This window comes from Amblyraja radiata, chromosome 7, assembly GCF_010909765.2.
Source record: "Amblyraja radiata isolate CabotCenter1 chromosome 7, sAmbRad1.1.pri, whole genome shotgun sequence".
NCBI lineage: Eukaryota > Metazoa > Chordata > Chondrichthyes > Rajiformes > Rajidae > Amblyraja > Amblyraja radiata.
In genome coordinates this window covers 39298707-39322407 of record NC_045962.1, presented here as the reverse complement: position 1 = coordinate 39322407, position 23701 = coordinate 39298707, and the positions used below count along the sequence as shown (strand labels likewise).

At 43.8% G+C, this 23701-nt stretch overlaps 1 protein-coding gene across 1 annotated transcript in view; it reads right to left on the bottom strand.

Annotated features, from left to right (window-relative positions):
- bmpr2 (bone morphogenetic protein receptor type 2) overlaps window positions 1-23701 on the bottom strand; it is a 180420-nt gene that overhangs the window by 35204 nt on the left and 121515 nt on the right. The window contains exon 4 of the mRNA XM_033024276.1: window positions 14203-14313. Within this exon, the coding sequence (XP_032880167.1) occupies window positions 14203-14313 (111 nt within the window). The remainder of the gene's footprint in view (window positions 1-14202; window positions 14314-23701) is intronic.

The window sequence follows — 23701 nt, the reverse complement described above, 5'->3', positions numbered from 1 at the left end:
GAAAAATAGGGGGTGAGGATGATAATGTCAGTCGTTCAGAAGGCTAAAGAGCCGACCATGACTATACCCCGCAATAATATTGTGCCAGGGAGGTACACTCATAGGCAGACCATCCAAGGTGGCATGATCCAGTCGTCATGAAAATGCTCAAGGAAGGTCTAAGCTCAGCCCAACAGATAGTCTGAGACTTGGAGATAACAGTGGGATCCAGTTACTCTGTAGTAGTGCCATGTGTTGGGGGCCAGGGAAATAGATTGGAGGAGAGAGAAGAGAGGTCACTACATGGCTGTTATGGATGCACCCGCAATGAATGCAGAGATAATTTGCTTTGTGTGTTATTGACCAAGGCACTTAGAGAGGAACACCTGCACTAAATATAGAAAACCAAAGGTGATGATGAGTGACAACAGTGGGGTCCCAAGCCCTGGTTAGAGGCAGTCACTGTCTTTTCATCTTTTTTTTATTTTTAGTTAGTTAAAGTGTTTTTGTTTCTGGAGTTCTAGACTTTTTTTATGTGGGGGGTGGGGGGGGGGGAAGGGGGAAACTACCTTTCAGGGTCCCTACCTGGTCGGAGAGGCAGCTTTTCTCCGGGCTGCAGTTTCGACCCGTCCTCGCGGCCTACCAGCGGGCCTGGAGCGACGTTTCCTGTCGGGGACCACCCAGAACCACGGCTTCGGCGGCGGCACAGCGCTGGAGCGCTATCGTGGAGCGGGCGATGCCTTTTCCGGGTCGCCGCGCTGGAGCTCCGGTGAGCTGAGACCGCCGGGAACAACATCGCGGAGCTGCGGGTCTGAGGAGCGGCCAGCTGCGGGCGGCGGCGCCGAACTGTACACCGGGAGTCTGGGATCTCTAGATGAGATCGCCAGTAGTGGAGCTCCAACCGGCGCGGCCTTGTCGGCTTCGGAAGCCGCGGCATCCAGTACGGAGGCGGCCGTTCCAGGGTTCCCATGCCGCTGTGAGGATTCTCCCGACGCCGGAGCACCATCACCCGGCGAGAACGGCCTGGAACATCGGGCCTCCGTAGAGGCAACTGTGGAGGCCTCAATAGGCCCGACTATGGGTGAACTGGGGATGGGGACTGGACTTTGTGCCTTCCCTCATGATGGGAGCCATTGTGGGGGGATGTTCTTTATGTTTAAATCTCTTATTAATGTTATGTCTGTATTCTTTCTTTATGTGCTGCATTGGCAAGAAGCATTTCACTACACCTAGGTGTATGTGACCAATAAATAACCTTTTGAACCTTTGAAGGGAAGAACGACAGAATAGCACAGCACAGGAACAGGCTCTTCAGCCCACAATATCCGTGCCGAACATGATGCCAAGTTAAACTAATGTCCTCTACCTGCACATAATGTATACTTACCATTCCCACCACTTTCAGTATTAAAAAAACATACCCTGCACATTTCCTGTAAACATTGCTCCTCTCACTTTAAAACTATCCCCTCTAGTCCTTGACATGTCCACACTTGGGTAAAGGTACTGACCTTCCATCTATGCCTCTCATAATTTCACATACTTCTATTAGGTCTCCTCTCAACCTCCAACTTGAAGACGGTGTGTGAATCGCCTATCAAAGCAGGTGGAAGCCACAGGTGAACTCTCTATTCACAGACATTGCTGACCAGGTTATAGAATTGCTAAAGATCAGGCAAATAGCTGGCAGTGGCCCCTTCATCAGCCTTGGTCACCCATGAATGCATAGATGTAATTGTACAGGTCGGCAATGCAACATGTTAATGATACGGGGCTTCAGCATCAATAACTGACATATCTTTGCCAACCACTAGAGTGTGTAATATAACATATGTAGGAGGTAAAACAATCAGGGCAGAGAGAAGTGAGTTTCAAGGACTTGAGATAGAAGCAATGCATCTTCCAGTGGACTTCCGTGCATTCCGGATATACATTTATATAAATACATCTATACCCAGAATCAGCATATCATCCTGGGTATAGATATATTTAAGGAGACAGATACTATTATAAACTCATGGAAGGGAAAGAATAGATGGGCAAGTCAGTGTCACCAAGCATGTAAAACTCACACAGCAGACAATATGGCAAATGTAGCCACAACAGCCCCAATCAGCAGGGACTGGAGCCAAAATGATGTGTGTGGATGATGTTAGCAGTTCCCAGGGCTACAGGCCAATCATAAACAATACTGTGAGCAGTTTAGAATAGACGATTTGAATAGAAGAACCATCCAAATCCACACCCATACGCAATCCATACGAAATAAAGGATATCCTGGAAGGATATGTTTTAATAAAACAAATAGGCTTTATAATCCAAGTCTAGTCACGGATCAGAAATTAGCATGTGGAAAGCTTGGAAATGGTTGGAATTTTGACTGATGCGAGGATGTTTGAATATTTGCTTCTACATGAACAATAACCTCCAACATTCTTTCATTTAAAGCCCCAAAGTTTGAAAGAAATTCATAGTGTGTAGGATTAAACTGTTTTGTCAAATATTTAAACCTTGTTTGTTAAATTTGTAAGATGTTTAAATATTAATCCTATTCTTCAAGGAAATAAATGTGACAAGGAATATATATTCTGCTATTTTATGTTTTAAGAGTCAGTGTCTCTTTAAAAAGCAGTGTGAATGCACCAGTTACAAAGAACCCCACCCATGCATCCATTGTTTTCCTTTATTCTTTGCAATATATTTAAGTTTTCCACTGTGGAAACAATGTATTAAAATTTTTATCAGTTAATTGCAAAGATTCTGAAAGCAGAACTGCGCTAACATGGAATTCTTTATTTTAAATAGTATTTAAATTTGTGTTCTTATATTTCTTTCCTTTTCTTTGAATGTGATGGGAGAGTGAATAAGGCCCAGATTCCACACTGGCCCATGTGGAATCCAGGTTAATGTATTACGCATATAAGCATCTCTAATTCTGATTATGAGATTCACACATTTTAGAAGAAACATTCTGGGAGATTGATGAGTATATCATTAAATTGGGAACTTGACATTCATATATTGGGTGATACATTGGTACAACTGGGGAGTAATCTTAAATGTTGCTTTACTTAATAAGAATGTATAAAAGGTGAAAAGATATTGTCAATTTTAAGTTTTAGAGTTAATTTGTTTTGATGTAAGTACACTGCTTACCTTGTAACATGTAAATGAACAGTCAGGATTCAGTCATACCGGTCGCTCAGAATGCAAATATCTAAAGTAACTGAAGTTCAGCATTTGTGCAAATGTAGTTCTCCTCCTAACAATTGCTTGTGCTGAATAAAGATCTTCAGCAGCTCCATGTGGCTCATTCAAAGTCATAACATGCAAGTGCTGACATTTGATTACATGGGCACCAGCATTGTTCATAAAGTAATTATCCTTCATTTCACTGTGGATCACAATCAAGTTAATTTCCCCTCTTCCACAACAAAATATACATGCTTTAAAAAAGTAGCTATCAAGAGTGATGCTTATGTTGATGATCTGCTCTCTGACCCAAGGACACTGAGGTCAAGTAAAGTACCCATTGTAAACTGGTGGCTACTGAATGCAGAGCTGAACAATGGGACAAAGAAGACACTTTCTCAGCTAAATAAACTCAATGTTGACAGTAATCAGAGCAGATTAATCTCATATACGTTACATACTGACCTTTGATCAACAATAATGATTGGTGGATTTAACTCCTATAGCAGGGTGACCAAAACTGAACACAATACTTCAAGTGTGGCCTCACCAACATGTTATACAAGTGCAACTAGCATCCCAAATTCAATACCCACTGCCCTTACTGATGAAGACAATCATTTCAAAAGCCTTCTTCACCAACTGTCTTCCTGTGGTGCCATTTTCAGGATCTATGCACGTACCCCTCGGTCCTTCAGTTCTACAACACTCCCCAGAGCTCTACTATTCACTGTGAAAGTCTCACTCTGTTTAAACTTCCCAAAATGCAACGTGCTCACCAAACTGGTAATTTTGCCAACTTGTTATATTGTCTACAATACCATCTATTTTATTGTCATCTGCAAACCTACTAACCATGCCTAATATATTATTCTCAACCAAATCATTAAAGAGATGTCAAACAACAATGGGCCCAGCACCAATTCCTGAAGCATACCACTAGACACAGATCTCCAGACTGAGTAACACTTCCTCTTCACTCTCTGCTTCCTATCATCAAGACAAATTTCTATACTATACATTAGCTCTCCCTGGATCCCACGTGATCTAACCTTCCAAAGCAACCTACCATGCAGGGTCTTATCAAAGGCCTTGCTGAAGTTCATATAGACTACAACTACCACCTTGCCCTAATCAACCTATATGGTTACTTCTTCAAAAAACTCAATCAAATTGTGGCACAGTGGTGCAACGGAAGAGTTCCTGCCTTACAGTGCCAGAGACCCGAGTTCGATCCTGACTATGGGTGCTGTTTGTATGGAGTTTGTATGTTCTCCCCTTGACCTGCGTGGGTTTTCTTCAGGAGCTCCGGTTTCCTCCCACACTCCAAAGAGATACAGGCCTGTCGGTTAATTGGCTTGGTAAATTGTAAATTGTTCCTAGTGTGTGTAGGATAGTGTTAGTGTGCGGGGGACGCTGGTTGGCACAGACTCGGCGGACCAAAGGGCCCATTTCCATACTGCAACTCTAAGCTAAATAACATTCCAGAGAGGTGATCTCTCAGACACTAAGCAGTGCTGACTATCCCTATTCAACAACTGTCTATCCAAATGCATCTATATCTTATCCCTCAGGATCCCCTTCTGTAACTCACCGACCACAGGTGTTGGGCTTAGTAGTTGCAGTTCCCATACATTTCTTTGATGACCTTCTTAAATAAAGGTACAACATTAACCACCATCCAGTCATCCAGGACATCACTCGTGGGTAACATTGATGCATATAACTCAGTCAGGGCTCGCACATTTTCTAACTTTCCACAGTGATAGGAAGTAGATAAGGAACTTAAGCCCCTGTCCCACTTAGGTGATTTTTTTCGGCGACTTGGCTGTTTTCACATGTTCGTGGGGTGAAGCCTGTATGTTCGTGAGTAGTCTCCTCAGGTCGCCTAAAGAGTCGTAACGTTTTTCTGGTCGCCGCTGGATTTTGAAATGTTCAAAACTTTTCGGTGACTGTGGGCTCGACGTAGCTTGTCTTCTCCTGTCGTAGGAGAAGTCGTAGGTTGTATGTCGTAGGTTGTCGCCAGGATGACGCAGGTTGTCGCCGGGTGCTGACTTCGGTGAATTCCACTGGCGACTACCTACGTCAACCGGCGACAGGTACCGGCGCTGAATTGTCTTCAGTTGTCGCCGACAGGGTCTTTGCTTGTCACGGGTGGACGTAGGTTGACTTTGGTTGTCGCCTGTGTGGTCGTAGGTTGTCGTAGGTCGTAGGTGGACGTCCTATGTCGCGGCGATTGGGTCGCCGGTTGTCGGCAGCTTGCCGTAACTTGACGTCGACTAGGTGGTAGGTTGGCATAGACATTGTCGTAAGGGAGGTCCAGTCACCGCTTTTTCGGCGACCTGCTACGACTGTGACAGTCGCCAGCAGTCGCCGAAAAAAGCGCCTACGTGTGACAGGCCCTTTAGTGGTACAGGTACGAGACAGAAAACTTTGTAGCAACCTTTCCCTTGTTATCGAATTCAGGAAATAAGGTGGAGTATATGCCCAAATCAGCATCAATGAGGCCGAAGTGGAAATTGAGTCATAGATGGCTGAGAGATTCACGTTCCATGGTGTAAATATTATCAACAATCTGTCATGGACCGACCACATTGAAGCTACAGCCAAGAAGGCACACTAACACCTCCACTTCCTCAAGAAAATGTAGCATGTCTCCAATGACTCTTACAAATTTCTACAGAAGCACCATAGAAAGCATACTGTCGGGTTGCATCACAGCATGGTTTGGGAACAACTCTGCCCATGACTACAAAAAATTGCAGAGTTGTAGATGCAGCCCAGTCCATCACACAGACCAGACTCCGCAACATTGATTCCTTCTACACTCTTTCCCCTTTCACTTTAAACCTATGTCCTCTGGTTCTTGATACCCCTCCCCGTTTGGGTAAAAGACTCTGTGCAGCTACCCTATCTATTACCCTCATGATTTTCTCCAACTCTGTAAGACCACCTCTCATCCTCCTGCATTCGAAGGAATACAGTCCTAGCCTGCCCAACTTCACCCTTTTACTCAGGCCCTCAAGTCCTGGCAACATCCTCATAAATCTTCTCTGCACTCTTTCCAGCTTAACAACATATTTCCTACAGCAGGATGACCAAAGCCGAATACAATACTCCAAATGTGATCTTAGCGACATCTTGTACAATGTAACATAACATCCCAACTTCTATACTCAATACTCTAACTGATGAAGGCCAATGTACCTAAAGCCTTCTTAACCACCCTTTCTACATATGATACCACTGTCAATGAACTATGTACCTGCATGCCTAGATCTCTCCATTCATTGTGAAGGTCCTGCCCGGGTTTGACTTCTCAAAATGCAATATCCCCTACTTATCTGCATTAAACATTCCTCAGCCCACTTGACCAACTGATCAAGATACTGCTGTAATTTCTGATAACCATATTTGCTCTCTACGATATAACCCACTTTAGCCTCATCTGCAAACTTGAAATAGCCTGTTTGCATGCTGTATCTTTCCATCAAAATTCAATTCAATCAAGACACAGAACTTGAAAGTGCGCACCACCAGTCTCAGGAGACCGAGGAAACTCGGCATTTCTCCACTGACTCACAAACTTCTACAGATGCACCGTAGGAAGCATTCTGTCAGGTTGCATCAACCCTTGTTTGGGGATAGCTCCGCTCAAGAACATAAGAAACTGTAGAGGGTTGTGGATGTTGCACAGTCCATCACACAGACCACTCTCCATCATCGATTCCATCTACACTTCACGCCCCCTCGGAAAAGCAACCAACACAATTAATTAATTTATGCATCTTCTTCTCCCCTCTCCGAATAGGCAGAAGGTGCATAAGCTTGAAAGTGCACATCACCAGACTGCGGAACAGCTTCTTCCCCTCAGTTATCAGGCTTCTGCATGGTCCTTCCATAAGCTAGGATAATATCTGATTCTCCTCATTCTCATTGGATTTTCTTTTTGGAACTGTGGCACTACAATGCCGAGATTTATGTTCTGTACTTTGCACCTTTCCCTTCGCAAAACATGTAAAATAATGATTTTCATTGTACTTCAGTGCACGTGACAATAATAAACCTGATCAGGCTCTGGAGATTTCTTTAGATCTGTTTCTGATATCAAGAAATATTGCATCATTTTAAAGGAGGTTAGAAATTTTGGAGCTAATTGCTTTCATATCAGAGTTGTTAGTTTTCCTAGACTAGCACAGATAAGTCTCCAAGCTGTTCCTGAGTTCTGGAAGAACTGAAACTAGAGCTTTCACAACATCAGTTTGGCTGGGAGCAGAAGCAGAAAGTCTATTCAATTCACTCTTACATTTCTTCAATTGAATTAAGCTAACTCAGCAAAAGCAAAATCGGATCTGGCAACCACATGGTTTTATGCGATGTATTCCAAGTTAAGAAGTGATATGATTACATCCATGCATATTTGTCTGGCTGATCTGAATCTGTATCTCATGTTCAGAATGTGTGATTTGACCCCTACATGGCAGGCTAGAAATGTAGCAGTATTTTCTTTCTCAGCCATTGATATTGGATTGGACATAAATCCTTGCACCTTGAAAAGTAGGTATGCATCATTAATAATGAGGCTTGCATTCTGAATGTTAATGGGCTGTATTTACTGAAACATATCCAATATCCATTCTCTCCATAATGGGGACTATTTTTACTTTGAATTACCCTATGGAATTACATTCTGCTGGCACTTCCATACATTAAAATAATTTGCCCATAGATTTGGGAATATGCTTACCAACATTACATAATAATCATGTACAACCAAGTGAAGCTACATATTGACAAAATGCCTTGCACAATGGAATAGAGGTGTCATTAAGGAGAAGAGAGGTTTGGAGAGAATGGCATCAAATTTGTAGATTATGCCAAAACAAAAAAGTAAAAGTAATTCTTCAGCAGACCAAAATGATATTAATGAGACAGCAAATGAGCTAAAATATGGCCTATGGAATTCAATGGTACTAAAAGAGGGACTGAAACAAAAAACATCTATAATTCACTCTGAATGGAATAGGTCGTGGGCCGAACATCGAAAATGTGTCTAGAATTTAACTTTCATGACCCATGTCTGGTATCTACTTGAAATTTGGCATAGATTTAGATAAAATATAATTGAGAAGGAATTCATAACTCGTCAAGTGCCAGAAGTTGCACTAAAAGTAAGCGCCATCTAGTGCTCAATGCTCATATTACTATGGGGAGCCTAATTCCGTGCTGCGGTCTATTTAAACCATGTTTTATTATGCCATATACATGTATAATAATATATGGTTTAAATAGACGCAGCACGGAATTAGGCTCCCCATAGAGTAATATGAGCATTGAGCACTAGATGGCGCTTACTTTTTCAATCTAATTTTCTAATTAGCTCAATATATATATGACTGGAGTTATATAAAATTAATATAATGAATATAATTGTGAGTGTGCATGTTGAGTGAGACTGCCAGAGGTCCCAGAGGGCAGATCCTGTGCGTTCACCCGTTTACTGAACCCCACTGACTGCCAGTGTGCAGAGTGGGGGTCACGGCCATAGTGGGACTGGGGCAGTGCCAGGCTGGGGGAAGGCTAAGGCATCTTCCACTGAGAGGAAAATGCCTAACCCTAACCCGCCCCCCTTCCAGAGCTGCCCACAGCTGGAGCTGGAGCCGCTTTGGGACCGGCTGCGGGCTCCGTACGTGTGGCCGCTCAGCACGTCCACCTCGGCCAGCATGCCCTTCTGGATCATCAGCAGCAGCCCACCCGACGCCACGATCACACCGAATGTCAACATGGTGGGTAGCAGCAATGCCCAGCACGCAGCCCGGGCTGCCTTCAGCACCCCCATAGCGCCGGCTCCGTCAGTCCGCCCGCTCGCTCGCTGCAACACTGGCGGGCGGACAGCCCAACCGACCCCTCATTGCACACACGGGCCAGCCGACAGCCCAACTGACCCCTTGCAGCACCCACCGGCCTACCAACAGCCCGACCAACCCCTCGCAGCACCCACTGGCCAGCCGACAGTCCGACCGACTGACTGACCCTAACCCTAATCCTAATCCTAACCCTAGCTCTACATTTTTATTTATCATTTTTATTTAACAGTTCACATCATAACTTTACAAAGATAAATCAGTTGTAAAACAAAATTATCAGCAAGGTTAGCATTACCTTTATTCCTTTGGAAACCTTGCTATTGTTTTGATGTTATTAAGAGGCAGCCATGATCCCAGTGTGCTCGCTGCCTCGTTAGCATGAAACAAAGATTGGTCAATTGGCGTGCGACTCAATGGCATACGTGCTTTGATTGGACAATTACTACTCGGGAAATTGAAGGTTTTTCTCATTTTTTATAAATATGTGCAGGTTTTGTTCTTGACGAATTTCAGGAATGATTTCTATAATATTTTTACATAATATGTTATAAATACAGGTAGATACGTGATTTGGGTCACAAAATGAAACGAAAAAGCACCTCGGCCCACGGCCTAGAAGTATGTTGCGTGCTTTGTAAGAGGTGACATATTGAGGCTAGAGGTTTTATTAAAGTCAGGCCCTAGGACAATGAAGCAGTTTAAAAAAGCTGATGGCAAATGCAATTTTATCATTTTAGAATACAAAAGCCACATGTTAATGAGGTAAAAGCTGAAAGCTGTGTGGAGGGTAATACACAAGATGGAATGGATGAGGTGGATGTTTTACACCCGCTTTGTGACTGCTGTGAATTGTATAATAAACTAGACAAAGTGGGACTCGTTGTGGCCCAGCATCACACGGGAGGGCTGGTCACCAACGCAATATTCCGCCTCTCCACCAATTCCAATACTGCTCGCCAGTGTGGGGGGGGGGGGGGGGGGGGGGGGGGAGCTGTCTGTTGCGCTAGTATGGGTGCTGCGGGCCGAAGGTACTGGTTTCCAGAGGGCTAGTATAGACATTGTGGACCGAATGGATTCTTAGGCTGGCAGCCAACTGTTGCAACGATTTTAAAAGCCAAGCCAAGGCAAACAATTGGGCAGCAGCCACCTGACAACTAAAATTCATTTTGTGAACACAAACTTGTTAAAAAGGCGAGGCAAACAATTGGGCAGCAGCCACCTGACAACCAAAATTCATTTTGTGAACACAAACTTTTTAAAAAGGCGAGGCAAACAATTGGGCTTACGCCACTTTACAGCCGCATCGAGGGGACTCACTGTGGAGTAGACGTGCATTCAATGTTATTAGCAGCTCAGAGAGCCGTGATCCTCTCGCTTCCTGGATCTGGCAGAGACTGAGTGAGGGACTACACTTCCACGTTTTATAGACCCTCTCCCCTGCCGCCAGCGGGGGCAGCAGAGAGAATGGCAAATTTATTAAAAACATTAAAATTTCTCTGATTTTTCATCGATGGGAAAAATCCTCCTGTCCCGGAAGGCGGAGGGGGCCTCTGAGTGAGGTGGCCAAAAATGACGGCCGTAGGTGGTGGCATTCTCTAGGAAATCGCAGCACAGTGGGCCAAAAGCGGTCAAGATCAGACTTTTAGTAATATAGATAAATGTATTTGGTATGTTAGGAAATAGAATAGTACATCACAGGAACAGGCCCATAACATCTATGCTGAACATGATTCCAAGATAACCTAATCTCATTTGACTGCACATGATCCATATTCCATGTGCCTATCTAAAAGCCTCGTAAATGCCATTATATCAGCCTCTACCACCACCGTTGACAGCGCATTTAAACAACCACCATCCTCTGTGTAAAAAGCACCACATATATCCTTTAAACTCTGCCCCCCTCATATCAAGATATGCCCTCTGATTTTTGACATTTTCACCCTGAGAAAAATGTTCTGACCATCGCCCCTATCTAAGCCTCTTGTAATTTAAAATATAATTTAACATATTTTGATACACTTTCACATAAACCTTTGTAATGACTCATTGAATGTATGCATGCCACAGCTGCTACTGAGAAATAAACATCAGGAAGTTTTAGTCATTTGTTTCCAGCCACTGGGTGTGGTAGAATTGGTTTTGGCGCCGCAGGAAAGGGAGAGTCAAACAAAAGATCTCCTGAATCATTTTCTCCTGATCATTATCCAGTAACTAACACTGCAGAGTGGGGATATGTCAATGTCCCCCCCCACCCCCCTCCCTCCCACCCCACATGGAAATAAAGGGCAGATACTCACTCTAAGTGTACCCATGAAAAAAGGCTGCTTGGGTGAGGTCTAGAAGGCAACCAACATTTGTGGAATTACACTCCACCAAAAGTCACTGCCTAAGGAAGGAGATAGTGGAGTGGGAGGGTGTTTAAACAAAGATTTGATAAGGCCTGTCATAAATCATACAGCACAGAAACAGGGCCTTTGGCCCAACACTCCAATGCTGACCAAGATGCCCCAGCTTTCTAGTCCCACCTGCCAGTGCTTAGCCAATTTCCTCTAACTCTTACCTATCCATGTACCTGTCCAAATTATTTTAGAGTTATAAGAGTCACACAGCAGGGAAACAGGCCCCTCAACTTAACTTGCCCATGCTGATCAAGATGCCCATCTATACTAGTTCCACCTACCGCATTTGGCCCATATCCCTCTAAACCTTTCCAATTCATGTACCTGTCCAAATGTCTTTTAAATGTTGTTATCGTACCTGCCTCAACTACCTCCTTTGGAGGCTCATTTCGCATAACCATCAAGTTCCCCTTAAATCTTTACCTTAAATCTCTCCTTAAACCAGTCTTCTGGTTCTTTATCACCTCATTCTTTATAAAAGACTCTGCATCAACCCTATCTATTCCACTCATGATCTTATTATACCTCCATAAGATCAACCCCATTCTCTTGCACTCCAAGGAATAAACTTCCTGCTCAATCTCTCCCTATAACTCAGGCCCAAGTCCTGGCAACATCCTCATAAATCTTCTCTGTGCTTTTTCTTGCTTAACAACATCTTTCCTATAATTGAAACTGAACGCACTACTCCAACTGTGGCCTCACCAGCGCCTGTACAGCTGTAACATAACATCCCATCTGCTATACTCAATACCCTAAATGATGAAGGCCAATATGCCGAATGCCTACTCGACCACCCTATCTAACTGTGATGCCACTATCAAGGAACTATGTATCTGCACTCCCAGATCCCTCTGCTCTACAACACAACCCAGAGTCTTGCCATTCACTGTAAAGGTCTTGCCCTGGTTTTACTTTCCAAAATGCAACACTTCACACATATCAGCATTAAACATTCCTCAGCCCATTTGCCCAACTGATGAAGCTCCTGCTGTAATTTTGATAACCAGTGTCAGTTAGTGTCAGACATCACATTCATGGTAGGAAGCAGAGAGTGGAGGTGGTAGGTTGTTTTTCAGACTGGAGGCCTGTGACTAGCAGTGTGCCACAGGGATCGGTGCTGAGCCCATTTTTATTTGTCTTCTATATCAACGATTGGATGAGAATGTACAACGCCATGATTTGTAAGTTTGCAGATGACGCTAAAATAGTTGGTATCGTAGGCAGTGCAGGTGGTTATCAAGAATTTCAGTTGGACCTTGATCAGATGGACAAGTGGGCTGAGCAATGGCTAATGGAGTTTAATTTAAGTGTGAGGTATTGCATTTTGGTAAGTCAAACCAGAGCAGGATCTTCACAGTGAATAGTAGAGCACCTAGATGTGTTGAGGAACAGAGGGTTCGAGGAAAACAAGTATTGGACCCTGAAGGAGGCATCACAGGTAGATAAGGGTGGTGAAGGTGTTTTTGGGCATGTTGGCCTTCATCAGTCACGGAATTGAGCAAATAATTTGGGACGTTGTGTTACAGTTGTACAATATCCAGGTGAGGCCTCACTTGGAGTATCATGTTCAGTTTTATTCACCTGACTTGAGGAAAGATGCCATTAAGCTGAAAACCGTGCAGAGATTTTAGAGGGTGTTGCCAGGACTCTAGTGCCCAAACTATAGAAGCTATGACGTTATTCTTTGGAGCACAGGAGGCTGAGGGTGATCATATAGAGGTGTACAAGATCATGAGGGGAACAGATAGGATTATGGCGCCTTCACATTGGTTTTGCATACAGCATGTCACCGCTGGCCACTCGCCAGCAGCCTCAGGAGAAGGTCCAGCCACAAGAGCTCAATGTCAACTCCAAGGTCTGATGCACTAATTGGTCTTATCTGCACATGAGTTATGATTGGTGAGAATATAGGTAAAAGAAGCTTCTGGAATAAACGTGACACAAGGTGTCTGGCTCAGCTAAGTATCGTTTGTTCTTTGCTTTCTGTCGTGGGATTCAGTAGATCTTCAGTAGAGGGTAGTCGAGGCCAGTTCATTGGCTATATTTAAGAGGGAGTTAGATGTGGCCCTTGTGGCTAAGGGGATCAGAGGGTATGGAGAGAAGGCAGGTACGGGATACTGAGTTGGATGATCAGCCATGATCATATTGAATGGCGGTGCAGGCTCGAAGGGCCGAATGGCCTACTCCTGCACCTAATTTCTATGTTTCTATGTTTCTATCTTACAGCATGAATGCGGAGAGTCTTTTTCCCAGGGTAGAGGATTCAAAAACTAGAGAGATTGGTTTAAGGTGAGAAGGGAAAGATGAGGGACAACGTTTTTACAAAGAGGGAGCTAGTTATATGGAACGAGTTGTCAGAGGAAATAGCCGAGGTAAGTACAATAACAACATTTAAAAGACATTTGTACGTAGGAAAGGTTTAGAGGGATATAGGCCAAACATGGGTAAATGGGAACAGCTTAGATCAGGTCAACATGGAAGCATTAGGCCGAAGGGCCAGTTTCCCTGCTGTATGACTCTATGACTCCTTGTGTGCAGTGCTGTGGTATGTAGATGCATTTGTGCACACTGCTGATGTGTGCATGTGCATTTCCCAAGCTATGTGCAGAACTGTGCATTGTTGGAGTATGTATGGTGCTATCATGTAGGTGTCCATGTGCAATGATTGTGTATGGGGCTGTGGTGTGTGTGAGCCTATGAAAATTTGAAGCATTGCTGAGCTTGGGGAAATCAACAGAAATTTTACCACAGACACTAACCTGCAAGCATTCTATAACCAAAGAAGAAAGCAGCGATCAGGACAGCTACGACAGATACTGATGCCAAGGCAATTACAATTGGCTCCTCTTTGAAATGTCGTCTCCAAGTACCTGAAACAGAAAAATATATTCTCGTCAGCGTTGTCACTCATTTTAGTTAATTTATTTGTTGATCAATAAGCTGACAGGTTTTAAGGTAGCAACAACATGAGAGAAATGCATTTGCATTAAAATCCTTCAGATGTCCTAAAGCATTTCCAATCATGAAATACATTACAAAATCACTAGAGAAGCAACCATTTTCACCAGCAACGTATATCAAACAACAAAAAATCACTTTGTATTTTGTGCAGTCGGTTGAAGGCAGCTGCCTGCTCTTCTTTGAATAATGCCCTGCATTATTTGATTTCCCTTGAACTGTTGGAAACAGCCAATGGAAGCAAAATTTCTAAATGTGTTCGGCACGGACTAGAGGGGTCGAGATGGCCTGTTTCCGTGCTGTAATTGTTATATGGTTATATGGTTAAAGGACAGTACTCCAACACCCACTAATTCCCCTGCCTCAATCCATCCATACCGCACCGATTGCCTTCTCAACACCCCCCCACCCCCCATCTATCCATCCCTGCACTGATTCACCCCCCCCCCCCCCCCCCGACCCTACTGCGCTGGAAATGTCTTCAGAGCGAACATTGACTATGTTTGATAACGGAATGCAATCAAATGTGTTTTAATTCCCAATGTTATTATTTGTTTTAATCCATAAAGATGGATTAATTAAATTGTGAACACGTAAAACATTAAAACCGCAATGTTCGATTGTCACTGCTACCGTTGACACATTATTACAGAGTTCATTTTAACGGCAAATCAATGCTCTTAATATGGAGTATCAGTACTGTAGTTATTTAATGAGCAACATTCACAACTATACGTTGGATTTATCCAGGTTTTACTTCTACAGTCGGTCATATACATCACGAATTTGGTCAGGAGATATTTCAGTTGAAATTTTAACGTTAATTCTGAAGACTATGGGTGGAAATGGGGATGGGGACTGGACTTTGTGCCTTCACTCATAATGGAAACCATTATGGGGCGATGTATTGTATGTTTACATTTCTTTATTATTGTTATGTTTATATTCTTTTTTTATGTGTTGCAATGGCAATACGCATTTCACTACACCAATTGGTGTATGTGACTAATAAAGAACATTTGAACCTTTTAAAAAAAAGTGGGAATGATGGAAACAGCGTTTATCAATTATTTTTTTTTAATCTGGTGCGTACAAACTGGGTATCTTCATTGCTGTTCACAACACATACATCTAATCTGAATGTCTGGTAATGTGGCGTTTTGACACCTTTAAACATATTGCCAAAAGAACATTTGCTGCAGTTATGACCTTTGGCCATCTCTTGTCCCGAGGAATGTGCTCCTTCGGCCGCTTACACCTTGGTGCTCGGGTTCAGAGCAAACCTTCCCGCTTTCAATGACAGCACCCACAAATATTTATAGGGCAAAAAATGACAATTTTGGCAGTTTTTAACAGGTAAGAAGGTACGCATTCTGTGTGTTAACAATGTGCGCCGGAAGCTGCCATGTCCTCCACATGGATTGAGCTGCTCCGTGGGTCAGGCCCTTTGACCCAATGACCTTACGTGCAACCCCCCTATATGAGTTTACAAACTGTTGGGTTGCACTAATGAAGCTTTAGTGCTGATAATGCATTTGGTATTATTAAATCAGATTTCAGGTGTATCAAATGCTGAACTATTTTGAGAGCCAACACCAATTATAAATTAAAATATTCAAGATAAAGCCCAAGTTTGCTTAACATTTGTTGCACTGATTTAACCGTGTCACATGGAACCAGAACATGAAATTCCACCTCAGCAATTATATTCTTCCAACATAATTGGTAACTCCAGAGCTGTTTGCAGTGCTCCTCAATCAAAGCAAAAACATAAGTGATCTTTAAAAGAACTGCAGTCTCCAGTTTGCAAGGACTTGGGTTCATCCAATGTTCTGAAATATGTAAAATTACTAAGACATCTCTGAACCACAAAAATCACATCTTCTAATTAAGCTCATTTCCTTCCATTCAATCAATTCCTAATCATCAGTAATGTGCTGGGAAAAAATAAAAATCACTCGCTCACATACACTCACCAAGTTCTACCGGGCTATTCAAGTTTAAACATGGATAAAAGAAAGGAATATCAGAAGTAAGATGGCAGTGATAACTTAACATACTGCACAGTAAACGATCAGGTGTGACACCTGGGACTTCTATCAAAATGGATGTCAATAGCGGTTCATGGATGATTTAATTAACCTAACTGCAAAGAAAATGGCTGTACTTGATAGAGGTCAATCATGTGATCTCTAAGACAATAATGGTGGTTTAGTTTAGTTTATAGATACAGCGCAGAAATAGGCCATTTGGCCCGCAGTGTCCACGCCAACCAGCAATCCAAGTACACTAACACAATCCTACACACACCAGGGACAATTTACAATTATACCAAAACAATAAGAATACAAACCTGTACGTCTTTGGAGTGTGGGAGGGAACTGAAGATCTCGGAGAAAATCCACGCAGATCACGGGGAGAACGTACAAACTCCGTACAGACAGCACCCGTAGTCGGGATCAAACCCGGGTCTCTGGTGCTGCATTTTGCTGTAAGGCAGCAACTCTTCCGCTGCGCAACCGTGACTGCGCACCGTGATTAGGTGGACTTTTGCCAGGACTTAAACCCGAGCTATAGGGAGAGCTTGCGCAGGCTAGGACTTTATTCCTTGGAGCACTGGAGGCTGAGGGATGACCATAGAAATGTGTATAAAATCATGAGGGGAATTGATAAGGTGAATGCTCAGGGTCTTTTACCCAAGGAAAGGGAATCAAGCACCAGAGGACATAGGTTTAAGTTGAAAGGGAGAAAAATCTAATAGGGACCCGAGGGGCAACTTTTTCACTTGGAGGCAGGTGGGCATGTGGAACGAGCTGCCCGAGGAAGTGGTGGAGGTAAGTACCATAACAACATTTAAAAGATACTAGACCAAGTGCAGACCAATGTTCCCTCTAATTTTTAGTAGTTCGTGTGCAATTTTTTATGTTGCTACAAATATGTGTGCGTACTGAAATCTTGTGCAAATATATGACCTCATGAGCTTTTGGTGTAGCAGTTTTTACTATTTCATTATGCCATTCAACTTTAAACCAGCTTGCAGTTCTTTTGCCCTTCACACCCTTTGCATCCTTTGAATTTGACATGGTGAATCAAAATTTATTTCAATAAAAACTCAATAAGCCAGCTACAGAATTTGAAATGGATCTTCATAAACTGTACAATAAAGTCAATATTATGAGATTTTTACACAGTATATAGATTATATACTGTATAATTATTGATTACTACATTTTAGGTAACATTGTACTGTCTATGACACAGATTCTTGTATGCTTACGTTTTTCAAATGAAACAGTTCTTTATTTTAACACTGTAACAAGTCCGCCCCCTCCCACCTCTCTCCTCCCCCTCTCTCCTTCCCTCTCCACCCCTCTCTCCCTTTCCCCCATCCCCTCCCTCCCTCTCCTCCAAGGTTCAGCCCCGTCCATTTACTGCTGAGTTCCTGCCAGCAGCGCCGCCATCTTTGAGGAGGGCGGCTGTGGCCGTCCCCCAGGTGAAGCGCGGGGACGGATGCGGCGCTCACGGACCGGATTTCCCTGATGCCAGAGTGGGCTGCAGCTGTCCCCGGTGCTGGATCGGGCCGCAGATTTTGAAATTCTGGAAAAAGAAGTCTCCGCTATAAAATTTCTCCGCCATCACTTATAGCGGAGAAATTTTATAGCGGAGATTTTTTTACCTGATTTTAAAAATCAGACTAAAATTAATGGGGTGGCATGGTGGCGCATCGGTAGAGTTGCTGCCTTGCAGCACCACAGGCCCAGATTTGATCCTGACTACGGGTGCTGTCTGTACAGTATTTGTACATTCTCCTTATGACCTCATGGTTTTCTGTGAAAATTCCAATTTCTCCCACATCTGAAAGGTTGATTAGGTTAATTGGCTTCTGTAAATTGTCCCTGGCGTGTAGGATACAACTAGTGTATGATAGATTGCTGGTCAGTGTTGACTTGGTGGGCCGAAGGGCCTGTTTCCATATATATGATTTACATATATATCTTAATTTCATTGAACCATATATGGTTGAATATATGGCATTATTTTCATCTTATTTCTATAGTCAAAGGGTGAGGTTGATTGATTTGTGTGTGCAGAACAGTGATGGAAGTCTGACTCCTCTTGCCTTGTTTCTATGTTTTTGTTTCTTTCTATATATGCATAAGAGCATGAATTATAATCTGATTTCCATACATGAATATGTCCCTCTACGCAGGGATTCTCCCCCTCTACATTGGGAACCTGGGGTGGAGGGTATTGCACCAAGGTGTTCCCTGCAACCTGTTTCTCTCGCGGTTCACAGACTCGCAGCCGCATGCCACTTTTGCGGGCTGGAAGAGTCTGTGTACCTCGTGTACATGGAGTGCGTGAGGCTGCAGCCACTGTTTGAATACCTAAAGGGGCTGCTCCTTGCCTTCTGGCTGCATTTTTGTCCAAGCACTGAGTCTTGCAGCACCCCTGTGATTTTGTGGCGTGGACTAAGATGCAAGAGGCATTGGCAGTAAGCTGGAAATCGTAACCAAGTCCTGACTTTAACATGAAAGGAACATCAAAAAGAAAAAATGGCAAAAAGAGATGTGAAATTGGCAATGCAAGTATTAATAAAGACCATCTCTGGCAAGAATTATTGAAAAGTAGTGTTTCATAAAACTCAAGTTACAGTTTAGAATTATCTGGACAAATTGAAAAACAGGAGGAAATCTATCTCCTTTAATCTGGGTTGATAAAATATTTAGTTTGAGCTCAATTACAGTTTTTAACAAACAATGCATAAATTGCTTCCAATGATGCACATTTTCCAGCCTATCCACTCTCACTAGGCATTCTAATCTTTCGAAACAACATTAAATAAAATTCAAACACCGTTTACAGGAACAAATAGTTCAATTTGGACACGTAACAAAAAAATCCAGAGCTTCCTGCCTGTTGATCAGATGAATTGCATGGCTGCTTGATAGGGCCCAGGGTTATGTTTACAAATTGTGGAGCCAGACTTGTCTCAACCCTGGAGGCACATTGTCTGCTCCCAGCTACTGTTTCCCTTCTTTTTGGCATGTTCTCTAAACAATCAATATCAACAACACTGAAAATTGTTGTCTTTCTTCACGCAAAGAGCCCAGCCCAGAACAACAAAAATTGAAGGTCGGAGGCCCTTCATCTGACTAAACTCCTATTTATATATCTAAGTGACTATGCAATGATTTCCTGTGGTTAAATGTGATTGAGAGATTAAATTTCCAAACATTGTATTTCCCCATTCAATTACAATAAACAAGAATGAATTAAGTTTTAATACGATTGAGCTTTTGTGTGGGGGGGGGGGGGGGGGATCCTGTGTGTGTACGGGGGACTGAGAGGTAGGGGGAGGAGGGGAGGAAGGTTCCCAATTTACCCAGACACCAGTAATTCAATATTAAGACTCCCCAGCATTTAATTTGGTGAAAGCAATGTGGCAATGACCAGCGCAGTTCATGTACATAAGAATTTGAGAAACAGGAGCAGAAATATGCCATTTGGCCTGCTTCATGTCTGTTGTTTAATCTTAAATCACCAAGATTAAACAACAGACATGAACTTAAAAAAGGGAGCTAGAGTGGTCAGAAGAGAGCAGTGTGGCGGGGGTACGACCCAGTGGAAGAAAGTGGGTAATAGACAGATGGAGTGTATGGGGGAGGGGAATGAAACTAGACATCAGGGGGTTCGGGGTTAATAAAAAATTGGTCTATATGGAAGACTTGGATAGAGAGAGAGAAAAGAGAGAGAAGGTGCAGGTTACCTGAAATTATAGAACTCGATGTTCATGGTATTGGGTTGCAGTTTACAATACGAGGTGCTGATCCTCTAGTTTGCCTCACCTTGGCAGTGGAGGAAGTCAAGCAGATAGGTCAGTGTGGAAATGGGAAGAGGAATTAAAAAGGCTAGCGACCCAGAGCTCCAGATGGCCATGGCAGTGTGCATGTGCTCACAAAACAGGTCGCCAAGCTAGTGCTTGATCTCACTGATAGAGACCAAGCACCAGACACAAGTGACTAGGTTGGAGAATGTACAAGCGAATCTGTGCCTCTCCTGGAAGAGCCGTTTAAGTCCCTGGATGCTGATGAGGAAGAAGGTGTAGGCACTTGTGCTGTACCTCCTGCAGTTGCTGGGGGAAATGCCTGGGAAAGAAGAGGAATGGATGGGAGGGATGTGCAAACCAGGGAGTCTCAGCAAGATTGGTCCCTACAGAAAGCAGAGAGAGGGAAGGAAAAGATGTGACTAATGGCGGTATCAAGTTGTACCTGGCGGAAATGTCGAAGAATGATATGCGGGATGCAGAGGCTGCTGGTCGGGTGAAAGGTACGGAACAAGAAAACTCTATTCCTGTTCTGACTGAGGGGAGGTGGGGTGAGAGTAAATGTGCGGGAAATAGAGGAGATGCTAGTGATGGTTCCCTTGACCAGAGTGTTGAGGAAATCCTGTTTGCTGAAAAAGGAGTTCATCTCAAATTCCTGGAGTGGGAGGTCTCACCTTGAGAACAGACGCAGTGGAGATGGAGAAACTGAAAAAAAGGGATAGCATCCTTCCAAGAGACAGGGTAGGAGGAAGTGTAATTTAGGTAGCTATACAAGTCAGTAAATTCAATTATTGTTTTGTTTTTTTAAAAGGCCAGAGAGGGTCGTCAAAGAGGAAGTGTGTTGGATACAGGAGAATAGGTCATCAGTGGGGAGTAAGGGTTCCTTGCCAAAGGAAAAGGAACAGTGATGAGATGATAGACGAAGAGCTCGACTTCATGTTAGACCCAGAACTGGCTCGAGGTGCGAGTACAGAGGTATGATGATGTGGCTTCTGCTGAATATAGACCAGAGAAGATCTGATGAGATGGTGAAGACATGGCAAGGGGTTGTTGCTGAGGCCAGGTGCAGGATCTGGAGGACAGTGGGGAACGGGGGGGGGGGGGGGGGGGGTCACCTTAGAGGCGAGAGGGGAATGAGTGGGGTGCTGGATTTAGGGTAGATCAGAGATGAGACCAGAGATGTGATGGCAAAGAAGGGCAGGACAAGGCAATGGTGCCACCTCCCACTGTTGCTCACCCTAGCTCTCTTATTTGCTTCATCTTCCTTTCTTATCAGAATTCATCATCTGCCCTTTGTTGCCTCCAGCTATCACCTCCCAACCTGTCCCAATTCCCAAACTTCCCTTCGCCACCTGACACCAAATGCCAATCTACCCCTCCATACCTTGATCCACCTATCACATACCAGCTGAAGCCCCATCCCTCCCCCTCTTTATACTGGCTATCTCCTATTTCAGTTGAATTGAAGGGTCCCAACCCAAAATGCATCTTCCATTTCCCTCCACAGATGCAGCCTAACCAATTGAGTTCCAACAAACATAGACACAAAATGCTGGAGTAACTCAGCTGGACAGGCAGCATCTCTGGAGAGCAGGAATGTGTGACGTTTCGGGTCAAGACCCTTCTTCAGACTGAGAGTCAGGGGAGAGTGAGTCTTGAGATATGGAAGGGTAAGGTGTGAAATGACAGATTAAAGCAGATGCGGATAAGGAAATGTAGAACGGTTCATTGTTAGCTATGGGGAAGGTGACAACAAGGCATATAATCAGTAATATTTAATCTTGAGGACAGTAGAACTAGTTGGAGAATCAGGATGGGGGAAGGATGGAGAGAGAGAGGGAAACCAAGGGTATCGAAGTTAGAGAATTCAGTATTCATACTGCTGGGTTGTAAGCTGCCCAAGAAAACACATTGCTCTGTCCTAAATAGAGCAACTGAACCTCCACCAACCCCTTGGGCAGTGAATTCCAAATATCATACTTTCTGAACTGCTTACTGAAACTGCATGTTAACTTTTATGTTTTGTGCATTCAACCGCCACTGTTGAGTTTAAATTTTTCAGCAGACTGGCCTGAGAACAATCAAACCGATAATCGGGCCTCTCACTTTGGACTCAGACCCGCAGGTTTTTCCAGGCAATGGAAAATTCCCAAACACACTTTGATTTGATTTTTTTAATACATGTAACACAGTAGTATAATATATTATCAAGTGAAACTAATGAGCTTTGTGGGGATGGGAAAAATACAAGCACTCCTGACTCTAGGTGTGACTCTAAAACCTGCTCATGCCTCTGGCCTCTGGTGATCCAGACCTCAACACAACTCTATTTGTACCCCCAGCTCACTGTCCAAACTCAAGCCCACCATTACTGACTGCACTCCAGAACTGCGCACTCTGTACCCCGGCTAACAGTCCAGATTAATGAGTAAACCGGGTATTGGACCATTTGATTTCCATACTGATGACAGTTTTAATGCACTGAGTTGGAGACTGGAAAAGATTCCCCAGTAAAGTTCCACTAATTTTTATGCAGCAGGTTTAATGACAGCAGAGATATAATAATAATAATAATAATAATAATAATAATAATAATAATAATATATCTTTTATTGTCATTGCACGTCAGTGCAACGAGATTTAGTGTGCAGCTCCAATCTATCATTTATAGATAATATATCATATCATACATATTATAAAACTCTGATCTTGGATGTTTACTTGTGGGGATGTGTGCTTGTTTGAACTTTTTCTTTGATTCACATCTCCTCGAAAACCCAACGCGGTAACGGTGAAATTGTTACATATTCCGGTAATGATTTACCTCATGATTTCAAAAATCCCCTCATCTGTAAATTTGATTCATTATTCCCCGAGTTTTTTTGCTAAAATTGGTCACCAATCTGACATCTTTTTAAAATCTAACGAGCTGGATGACGTCACAATGCCTTTGCTCCTCACGGCTATCTGCACAGATTTGTCAACGCGCAGGGGCACTGTTTTCCACGAGCTGCCTCTGCTCCTCGCGGCGAGTTACGTGGCCCAGCCACCCATCCCCCGGGCTCTGGATTGAAGCCGATAACGAGTTAAGTTAACCCCCCCCCCCCCCCGACTCAGTCATTTTGTCGCCTCCCGACTCACAGCCCACACGCACTTAAAAAAAATATGTATTCTTATTTCGGTCCGCATTACCACCCGACGGCTGGAGCAGTCCTCAGTGGAGGCCCCTCCACAAGGGAGTCCCCCCCACCCCCATATCGGGGACCCGGGGTGGAGAGTGCCACATTCTAGCCCCACACTCCCGACACCTGATACAGAGGGGGGAGGGCCGGGAGGGATGGGAGGGATGGGGCCGTACCCGGGTCGACCGTCCGCGCGTCCCTGGTGAGGGAACACGTAGTGTCCACGGGAACCCCGGAAGCCCTCCGCGAATGCTAGTCACCGCAGGAGGTCGAGTGCTCCGTTGATAAAGT